Source organism: Babylonia areolata, chromosome 35 (genome assembly GCF_041734735.1).
Source record: "Babylonia areolata isolate BAREFJ2019XMU chromosome 35, ASM4173473v1, whole genome shotgun sequence".
Lineage (NCBI taxonomy): Eukaryota > Metazoa > Mollusca > Gastropoda > Neogastropoda > Buccinidae > Babylonia > Babylonia areolata.
The window spans coordinates 6,620,541-6,632,440 of record NC_134910.1 but is presented as its reverse complement, the minus strand read 5'-3'; the positions used below and the strand labels follow the sequence as shown (position 1 = coordinate 6,632,440).

General features: G+C 45.8%; 1 protein-coding gene across 3 annotated transcripts in view; it reads right to left on the bottom strand.

Annotated features, from left to right (window-relative positions):
- LOC143278079 (cilia- and flagella-associated protein 337-like) overlaps positions 1-11,900 on the bottom strand; it is a 74,728-nt gene extending 62,828 nt beyond the window's left edge. For all 3 annotated transcript variants that reach the window (XM_076583112.1, XM_076583114.1, XM_076583113.1), the window contains exons 1-7: positions 11,533-11,900; positions 10,837-10,915; positions 10,072-10,167; positions 7,868-8,022; positions 6,745-6,814; positions 4,126-4,282; positions 2,580-2,667 (exon numbers count right to left, since the gene is read on the bottom strand). In XM_076583112.1, coding sequence (XP_076439227.1) covers positions 2,580-2,667; positions 4,126-4,282; positions 6,745-6,814; positions 7,868-8,022; positions 10,072-10,167; positions 10,837-10,915; positions 11,533-11,612 — 725 coding nt within the window. In that variant the 5' untranslated portion in view covers positions 11,613-11,900. The remainder of the gene's footprint in view (positions 1-2,579; positions 2,668-4,125; positions 4,283-6,744; positions 6,815-7,867; positions 8,023-10,071; positions 10,168-10,836; positions 10,916-11,532) is intronic.

The window sequence follows — 11,900 nt, the reverse complement described above, 5'->3', positions numbered from 1 at the left end:
AAACCTGCAGAAAGGAAATTCTTTTTTTCTTCTTCTTCTTTTTTTTTTTTTTTTTTTTTTTTTTTTTAAAGCTGTGACAGGTTACAGAATAAGAAACCTGAAGGGTTTTTTGTTTGTTTTGGGTTGGTTTTTGGGTTTTTTTTTGGGGGGGGGGGGAGTTTGCTGTTGGGGATTGAGGAATGATAATGGGACAAAAAGCTGGTGAAAAGATGACTTGTGACTGTACTGGCTTTACCTCCTTTATGTGAGATAGGAGATTCTAAAAAATTTTTTTTTTAATTTACTGAAACCTGGGGGTGGGGGGGATTGCACACACACACACACACACACACACACACACACACACACATACACACACACACACACACACACACACACACACACATACACATACACACACACACACACACACACACACGCACAGAGAGTTACACAAAGGGTGGAAAGCTGGAGGAGGGATGTCACATTATGCCGAAAAACAGCCATGCTAAAACGAAGAGAACACCGAAAGTTTCTCAAACAGTTTCTCAAGAAGGTGTATTTGTATTTGTATTTGTATTTCTTTTTATCACAACAGATTTCTATGTGTGGAATTCAGACTGCTCTCCCCAGGGAGAGCGTGTCGCTATACTACAGCGCCACCCCTTTTTTTTTTTTTTTTTTCCTGTGTGCAGTTTTATTTGTTTTTCCCATCAAAGTGGATTTTTCTACAGAATTCTGCCAGGAACAACCCTTTTTGTTGCCTTGGGTTCTTTAACGTGCGCTAAGTGCATGCTAGCACACGGGACCTCGGTTTATCGTCTCATCCGAATGACTAGCGTCCAGACCACCACTCAAGGTCTAGTGGAGGGGGAGAAAATAATCAGCGGCTGAACCGTGATTCGAACCAGCGCGCTCAGACTCTCTCGCTTCCTAGGCGGACGCGTTACCTCTAGGCCATCACTCCATAGTTCACTGAACCACGTCTGGAAGGCTGATGACCGACCAGCAGAATAACCCAACCCACCGAGTCAGGTCTGCAGTGCAGGCATGAATACTGCTGTACCTATCACCGTGGATTTCTTCCACACAATTTTGCCGTGGGAGGGGAGCGACCACGATTCCTAGCAACCCCACCATTTCTCTCACTTCTGAGAGCCTAGAAATTGTGGGGATTACGAGAAATCGTGGTCGTTCCCCTCCCACGTTGTTTTTTCTCATTTGCGAGAAATCGTCGGGGGGAGGGGGGAGGGCAGCGGGGCCCACAATTTCTCACAATGTTTGAGAAATTGTGGGAAGTCTCCCCGCTTATTTTAATTAAAAAAAAAAAAAGAATTCCTTTGTCGTCAGAGTTGGGTTCACATATTTTCCCCAATGCAAATCTAAGAGAAAAATCAGGGGGAGGAAAAGAAAATAGAAATCGTGGGATTGCAAGAAATCGTTGGCTTACAGGGATGTTTGAAATCTATCCTGTTCGTTTATGATTTGTATTAACATCAACAGTCAGAGACAAGGCTGTTGGCCGCCGTTCTTTCTCTGTCTCTGGACCTTGCAATTGGAATGAACTTCCTCTTTCGCTTCGTCAAGTCTCCACACTCAGCTCTTTCAAGTCTGGTCTTAAAACCCACCTCTTCCCAAAATAGCCTCCCTTCCCTGCCTCTTCCTTGTCTTTAGTTTCTCCAGTTTTAGTGTTATGCGTGCGTGAGAATGACTGGTGCGAAAGCACTTAGATTTGTCTATGCACAAGATTCAGCGCTATATAAGTACCATTATATATATATATATATATATATATATATATATATATACAAGGCGGTGGTTATAATGCGGCATTGAACACAAGCTGGCTCTCTCTTGTCTGCCATACAGCTAATATTTTGTTGTTGTTGTTGCCATGGGTTGTCTTTTAAGTACATCTTCTTCTTCTTCTGCGTTCACTCGTATGAACACGAGTGGGCTTTTACGTGTATGACCGTTTTTACCCCGTCATGTAGGCAGCCATACTCCGATTTCGGAGGTGTGCATGTCTACTGACTGAATGACACAGGAAACAAATGACGAGCCGCCCAATGACAGGTAGGCAGCCTGTTGTGCAAACGACCCAGAGATTGTAAAGTGCTTAGAGCATGTTTTCTGACTGAGGATAGGCGCTGCATAAGTATCCACATCACTGACAGCGCAGTGACGGGCGCAACAGCCGAGTGGTTAAAGCGTTGGACTTTCAATCTGAGGGTCCCCGGTTCGAATCTCGGTAACGGCGCCTGGTGGGTAAAGGGTGGAGATTTTTACGATCTCCCAGGTCAACATATGTGCAGACCTGCTAGTGCCTGACCCCCCTTCGTGTGTATACGCAAGCAGAAGATCAAATACGCACGTTAAAGATCCTGTAATCCATGTCAGCGTTCGGTGGGTTATGGAAACAAGAACACACCCAGCATGCACAGTCCCGAAAACGGAGTATGGCTGCCTACATGGCGGAGTAAAAACGGTCATACACGTAAAAGCCCACTCGTGTACATACGAGTGAACGTGGGAGTTGCAGCCCACGAACAAAGAAGAAGAAGAAGAAGAAGAAGACTGACAGCACAGTGCCCACTGACCAGTAGTCCAGGCAGAGGGGCGTGAAGGCAAGGTCCTGCACTTTGTACTGACAGTTGAACTCCAGCTTGCTGCTCAGGTCATAGATGGCTGCAACACCACGCCGACAATCAATCAATCAACCAATCTAATCACTTTAATGCCCTCATCAAATCACAAGGAAACAAGACGCCAACACAATCAATCAATCAAACCACTTTAACTCACTCAGTACGGCCAGTCCTCTCTTCTCCTCTACACAGACCCATCGGATGTCCAGTGGGTGTCTGAATGACCCAACCTTTAGCTTCCGTCGTCAGAATTGTGGTATTCTTTGTCAACATTCACCTCTTCAGTATAAGAGCCTTCCGCTTGCAATATTTTGATGATGGTAATTGGGGTGAAACGCTGTTAACGTCGTCTCTTTCGCCGTTCGTATGGAGAGAGTTAATCTCCTCATAAAAATATAAAGAAACTTGTCTTGCGGTCTACAGCACAGCATCAGGTAGCAGAATAGTAAAATTAACATTTTACATACATACATTTGTAAAAGAATAGCATGAACACACACACACACACACACACATACACAAACATCAGTTCAGTTTCAAGGCGGTGTCAAAGCTAGCAAACTGATCCATGCATGCAAAACACCACCTGCTGAAAAAAAAAAAAAAAAGCCACCGAAAAAGAAAAAAGAAACCCAACTTGATTATCAGCCCTTGACAGCCTTCCTGAAGTTTGCGTAAAAACATTTAACATACCATGAGAAAGATAACAACAAAACATGCACACATACTACACGCTGATATTTGAAACTGTACACAGATTCATCACTGAATCCAGTAGATTTTAAGTATGCACTGTTCTAGGTGTGTAGGTGTGACTCAATATATCTTCTACATTGAACATGTAATCTTTCCATACTTCCTGTCTAGTCGGTCTAATCAAGTACGATTATGTGTAATGTTATTCCCTCTCCATCTGTATATTTTTTCTTATTTTCTTCTCTTTTTTTTTTCTTCTTCTTCTCTCATTTCTTTATCTTATTCACTAACTTGTTTTTCGTACTTTTCTGCTTTCTGTTGTGAACAACGTATCTTAAAAATGATGTTTATATTCATTGTAAGTTCTTTAAATATATTAATCTCCATGGCGGCTAAAAGAAATTAAAAAAAAAAGAGAAGAAAAAAAGGAAAAAAAAAGGGGGGGGAAACAATGTATGTCTGCAATGACTGTCGCTTATATGCAGTTGGAAAATGTGTATTTCAACACAATTGCAATTGTGTAGCGTCCACCAGCCGTCAAACAAAACAAATGTATTCAATCACATTCCAGAGCACGATATAAGCCATTAGCTTGTTGTTGTTGCTCTGCTGTCTATCTGTACATGTGTGACATATTTACTGAATAAAAATTTTGTTTAAAAAAAAAGCAACAAAAAAAACATACTACACACACATGCTCGTGCACACACACACACACACACACACACAAACACACACACACCCTCCCACACTCCACCTCCCCACCCCCCACCACCATCCCTCCCTCCTCCCCCCCACTGACCAATCTCCTTGCTGGTGAAGGCCAGAGCGATCTTGTTGATGACCTGCAGGGGCACGAAGTGAGTGATCCACAGATCCCGCGCCTTGCAGGAGTCAGTGCCTGTCTTCAGGGACCGCTGAGCCTTCATGTCCAGCCCCCACATCGACACGCATCCCTCCTGTCACCACATCAGATCACATCATGTCCAGCCCCCACATCGACACGCATCCCTCCTGTCACCACATCAGATCACATCATGTCCAGTCCCCACATCGCCACGCATCCCTCCTGTCACCACATCAAATCACATCATGTCCAGTCCCCACATTGACACGCATACCTCCTGTCACCACATCATCACATCACATCACGTCCAGTCCCCACATCGACACGCATCACTCCTGTCACCACATCATCACATCACATCATGTCCAGTCCCCACATCGACACGCATACCTCCTGTCACCACATAACCACATCACATCATGTCCAGTCCCCACATCGACAAGCATCCCTCCTGTCACCGCATCATCACATCATGTCCAGTCCCCACATCGACACGCATCCCTCCTGTCACCACATCATCACATCATGTCCAGTCCCCACATCGACACGCATCCTTCCTGTCACCACATCACATCATGTCCAGTCCCCACATCGCCACGCATCCCTCCTGTCACCACATCATCACATCACATCACGTCCAGTCCCCACATCGGCACACATCCCTCCTGTCACAACATCACCACATCATGTCCAGTCCCCACATCGACACTCATCCCTCCTGTCACCACATCAAATCACATCATGTCCACTCCCCACATTGACACGCATACCTCCTGTCACCACATCATCACATCATATCACGTCCAGTCCCCACATCGACACGCATCACTCCTGTCACCACATCATCACATCACATCATGTCCAGTCCCCACATCGACACGCATACCTCCTGTCACCACATAACCACATCACATCATGTCCAGTCCCCACATCGGCACACATCCCTCCTGTCACCGCATCATCACATCATGTCCAGTCCCCACATCGACACGCATCACTCCTGTCACCACATCATCACATCATGTCCAGTCCCCACATCGACACGCATCCCTCCTGTCACCACATCACATCATGTCCAGTCCCCACATCGACACGCATCCCTCCTGTCACCACATCATCACATCGCATTATGTCCAGTCCCCACATCGACACGCATCCCTCCTGTCACCACATCACATCATGTCAAGTCCCCACATCGACACGCATCCCTCCTGTCACCACATCATCACATCAAATCACATCACATCCAGTCCCCACATCAACATACACCCTTCCAGGTCTGAACCTCACATTCTTCACATGAAGGACTGGCACACAGACCACTCCATTGCTAACTTCTCTCAGTAAAAAAAAAAGTCACCAAAATCTGAACTTACCTTACTTATTCACCATGAACACCATTCAGAAATCTTCCAGATGCAAAAAAAAAAAAAAAAAAAAAAGAAAAAAAAGTCGTGCTTTAGCCTAAAGCGGCTGGCCGAATTTCAGCTATCCACCATCCATCATACCCTCCATGCAACGTCAAGCTCTGATTACCAATTGTTCAACTGTTTTGGATGGGTGCAATAGCCGAGTGGTTAAAGCGTTGGACTTTCAATCTGAGGGTCCCGGGTTTCGAATCACGGTGACGGCGCCTGGTGAGTAAAGGGTGGAGATTTTTACGATCTCCCAGGTCAACATATGTGCAGACCTGCCAGTGCCTGAACCCCCTTCGTGTGTATGCGCAAGCATAAGATCAAATACGCACGTTAAAGATCCTGTAATCCATGTCAGCGTTCGGTGGGTTATGGAAATAAGAACATTCCCAGCATGCACACCCCCGAAAGCGGAGTATGGCTGCCTACATGGCGGGGTAAAAACGGTCATACACGTAAGAGCCCACTCGTGTGCATACGAGTGAACGTGGGAGTTGCAGTCCACGAACGCAGAAGAAGAAGAAGAAGAAGAAGAAGAAGGAGAAGGAGAAGAAGGAGAAGAAGAAGAAGAAGGTCAGCTGTTGGGAAGGAAGGTGGCAGATCGGTTAAGATGCTTTTCTGTCTGTGGGGGTCTGGGTTTGAATCCCACTCTCACCCTGAGCGTCTAGCCATTCGGATGAGATGATAAACTAGACGTCCCATGTGCAGCACACACTTGGCGCACGGGAAAAAAAAAACAAAAAAAACAACCCCACAGCAACTCCTTCTTCTTCTTTGTTCGTGGGCTGCAACTCCTACGTTCACTCGTATGTTCACGAGTGGGCTTTTACGTGTATGACCGTTTTTACCCCGCCATGTAGGCAGCCATACTCCGTTTTGGGGGGGTACCCACAGCAACAAAAGTGTTGTCATCTGGCTAAAAATCCTGTGAAGAAATCCACTCTCATAGGTATACACATTATACATGCACGGCACTCCAGGCCTGACTAAGCACGCTGGGTTCTGCTGCTGGGTCAGCCATCAGCATGGAAGTTTGCTGGTATGGTGTACACGGGTCAGTCCAAATACAGTGAGTCACCTACCCCCCCCCCCTCCCCATCCCCCCCACACCCTTCCTTATTCCCCCACACCCCCTCCCGTTGTGTGCACGAGGTCTGACCTTGCTGATGGCGATGTAGCGGTTGGTGTTTTTCAGGTAGGCCACACGCTGCACCGTCTCCTTGTGGGGGCTGAAACAAACATCACACCAGTGGAGTGCACCACACACACACACATGTAGTGTTAAAGAAACCAACATACACTCACAGATACATACACACACACACACACACACACACACACACACACACATGTAGTGTTAAAGAAACCAACATACACTCACACATACATAAACATACACACACACACACACACACACACACACACACACACATGTAGTGTTGAAGAAACCATCATACACTCACAGATACATACACATACACACACACACACACACACACACACACACATGTAGTGTTGAAGAAACCAACATACACTCACAGATACATACACATACACACACACACACACACATGTAGTGTTGAAGAAACCAACATACACTCACAGATACATACACATACACACACACACACACACACACACACACACACACACACATGCAGTGTTGAAGAAACCAACATACACTCACAGATACATACACATACACACACACACACACACACACACACACACACATGTAGTGTTGAAGAAACCAACATACACTCACAGATACATACACACACACACACACACACACACACACATGTAGTGTTGAAGAAACCAACATACACTCACAGATACATACACATACACACACACACACACACACACATGCACACAAACATATACAAAGACACACACATACATATGTAGTGTTGAAGAAACACACACACGCACACACACAAACACACACGCACACACACACACACATTCTCACACACAAACATGCACACACACACACACAAACACACACAAACACCCCACTAACCCCTAGCACACACACACTTCTTCTTCTGCGTTCGTGGGATGCAACTCCCACATTCACTCGTATGTACGCAAGTAGGCTTTTACATGTATGACCATTTTTACCCCCGCCATGCAGGCAGCCATACTCCGTTTTCGGGGGACACACACACACATGTGAACTCATTCACACACACACACACAAACATATGCACACACACACACCACCACCACCACCCAGCACACACACACACACACACACACACATACAAAGCACCTACCTCGGCAGAGCCTTGAGGTCTTTCCACTGGGGCACCTGGGTGGACTTGACGCGGTCGTCTTTCTCGTAGAACTCCAGCAACATGTGGGAGGCAAACTTGTCCCAGTCCACTGTGCCCTCCCGCGTCACGTCGATCTTGTCAAACAGCTCTCCGTACTGGTGCCAACAAGCAGTCAAGTTCAAAGATTAAAAGGTTTCCATGATCTGTTACCGCCATCGCGGCAGTGATTTCACGTGCATGTATGCGTTATACATAATATGTGTATTTCTTTAGTCCATAGTCTTTTCACTGTTTAGTGATATTAGACAAATATATATATGTGTGTGTGTGTGTGTGTGTGTGTGTGTGTGTGTGTGTGTGTCTCCCTCTCTATCTATATATATATGTATATATAGAGAGAGAGACTTTTTTTTTAAATTGGAGCTATCGTCACTGTGAAGCGCCTGGAGCAGAATCATTTAATTAGGCACTATACAAATAAACTTATAATCATTATTATGATAATAACATTCACTGTGTCCAGGGATCGGCAGGGGAAGGTGGTGTCAAATCCTCTCCTTCACACATTTCAACCCTCCCCGACGGAAGTCAAGTTCCCATTCACAGCTTGGTGAATAAGCAGAGTGATGGCCTAGAGGTAACGCGTCCGCCTAGGAAGCGAGAGAATCTGAGTGCCCTGGTTCAAATCACGGCTCAGCCGCCAATATTTTCTCCCCCTCCACTAGACCTTGAGTGGTGGTCTGGACGCTAGTCGTTTGGATGAGAGGATAAACCGAGGTCCCATGTGCAGCATGCATTTAGCGCACGTAAAAGAACCCACGGCAACAAAAGGGTTGTTCCTGGCAAAATTCTGTAGATAAATCCACTTCGATAGGAAAAACAAATAAAACTACATGCAAGAAAAAATACAGAGTGTAGTGTGTGACCTACCTCATCTCACAGTGTGTAGTGTGTGACCTACCTCATCTCACAGTGTGACCTACCCCATCTCACAGCGTGTAGTGTGTGACCTACCTCATCTCACAGCGTGTAGTGTGTGACCTACCTCATCTCACAGCGTGTATTGCGTGACCTACCTCATCTCACAGCGTGACCTACCTCATCTCACAGCGTGTAGTGTGTGACCTACCTCATTTCACAGTGTGTAGTGTGTGACCTACCTCATCTCACAGTGTGTAGTGTGTCACCTACCTCATTTCACAGTGTGTAGTGTATGACCTACCTCATCTCACAGTGTGTAGTGTGTGACCTACCTCATCTCACAGCATGCAGTGTGTGACCTACCTCATCTCACAGCGTGACCTACCTCATCTCACAGTGTTTAGTGTGTCACCTACCTCATTTCACAGTGTGTAGTGTGTGACCTACCTCATCTCATAGCGTGACCTACCTCATCTCACAGCGTGTAGTGTGTGACCTACCTCATTTCACAGTGTGTAGTGTGTGACCTACCTCATCTCACAGTGTGTAGTGTGTCACCTACCTCATTTCACAGTGTGTAGTGTATGACCTACCTCATCTCACAGTGTGTAGTGTGTCACCTACCTCATTTCACAGTGTGTAGTGTGTGACCTACCTCATCTCATAGCGTGACCTACCTCATCTCACAGCGTGTAGTGTGTGACCTACCTCATCTCACAGCATGCAGTGTGTGACCTACCTCATCTCACAGCGTGACCTACCTCATCTCACAGTGTTTAGTGTGTGACCTACCTCATTTCACAGTGTGTAGTGTGTGACCTACCTCATCTCATAGCGTGACCTACCCCATCTCACAGCGTGTAGTGTGTGACCTACCTCATCTCACAGCGTGTAGTGTGTGACCTACCTCATCTCACAGCGTGTAGTGCATGACCTACCTCATCTCACAGCGTGTAGTGTGTGACCTACCTCATCTCACAGCATGCAGTGTGTGACCTACCTCATCTCACAGCGTGACCTACCTCATCTCACAGCGTGTAGTGTGTGACCTACCTCATCTCACAGCATGCAGTGTGTGACCTACCTCATCTCACAGCGTGACCTACCTCATCTCACAGCATGCAGTGTGTGACCTACCTCATCTCACAGTGTGTAGTGTGTGACCTACCTCATCTCACAGTGTGACCTACCTCATCTCACAGCGTGTAGTGCATGACCTACCTCATCTCACAGCGTGTAGTGCATGACCTACCTCATCTCACAGCGTGTAGTGTGTGACCTACCTCATCCCTTGTCCCTTTCTTCAGCAACAAGGACAGGGCTTCACAGAACTGCTCTCTGGTCAGGCTCAGCTTGTTGTCATAGCCCTCGCCCTCCACCTGGGGGTGTCATCATCACCAACATCTTCATCGTCATCAACATCTACATAGTCATCAACATCTTCATCATCGTCATCCAACATCGTCACTGTCATCTGCATCTTCATCGTCATCCACATCTTCATCAACGTCATCCACATATTCATCGTCATCAACATCTTCGTCCTCATCATCATCTTCAATATCTTCATCGTCATCAACATCTTCATCAACATCTTTATCCTCATCAACATCATCATCAACACCTTCATCATCATAGACATCTTTATCATCATCAACATCTTTATCATCACTGACATCTTCATTGTCATCAACATTTTAATCGTCTCATCATCAACATCTTTGTCATCATCAAGGTTGTCACCTTCATCAACACTGACAACAGATGATCTAATTCAAGACAAAGACACTGACCCATTCTCAAAGTCTGACAGTGGTAATTACACACACACACACACACACACACACACACACACATAAAAAGGGGAAAAATAAAACAGAGTGGTTTGCTCCTGTGCATATCTTTGTTTCCATGCGACTCTGTACCTCTGCTGAAAATGAAGAATTCTCTCTCTACCTCTCCCCACCCCTTCTCTGTCTACCTCTCCCCACCTCTTCTCTCTCACTCTCTCTTTGTCCTTGGTCTCTCCTTTCTCTCTGAATACTTACCATAAAAGAACTCTTCAGTCTCTCTAAATCTTTCATGTTCAGTCTGTTTTCCAGTTTCTGGTCCAGTGCCACAGACTTCCTGCAATTCCAGATGGTGATACCAGAACACAGTCAGACTGATACCAATACAACAGCAAGCCTATAAGTGTGTCACACACATTTTGCATGTCCCTACATACATCTACATATAGAAATACTGAGCATCTTAAAAGCTGTTTTGAGCACAACTAAAATAATTGCAAGCATACTGGTGCAAAAGGTTAAACAGCACTTAAATAACAACACAACTATAAATAATGGCATGGAAAAAATTATATCAGTTGCAGCCACACCCATACTTCCCCCTCACACACACACACACACACACACACACACACACACACAGTCACACTCTCCTCCCTCCATCCATTTTTTTAAATCTAAAATCACTTCGTGTGCATGATTGTAAAACTGAATACAAACTACTACAGCTTACTGTTACTACACCTACTACTTCATACATACACACTAACACACACTCTCTATCCACACACGGAAGACAATCGCAAAACTCTCTCTCTCTCTCTCTCTACACACACACAAACACGCGCGCGCGCACACGCACGCACACACACGCACGCACGCACACACACACTCACACATACACGCACGCACACAAATACACACACGCACACGCATGCACGCACTCCATTCTACCTCTCCTGTCTCTCCGGGCTTTTGCTGGACTCAAAAAGCGGCTCTCGCCCTGAGCGCGTGGGGCTTGATGACACAGACATGGTTCTGGCTGTTGACAAGTCGATCTGTTCAAAATTGTTAGTTCAGATATTAATTTGTCTCCAAGCGACAGTTCACAGATGACACGATTCTTTAAATGTTTTCACCCCAATAGCATCGCGCCTTCGACTCAACTAAAAGCAGGATTTATTTATCAATGGAATGTTTTCCTCCTTTGACTTAGCAGCATGAAAACTGGCCAGCGTTGGAATCTCTGACACTTGCCCATCCGTTGTTTACATTTTGCCTGAATATGTAACAGAACAAGTATTCCGTGTCTACCTCGCCAT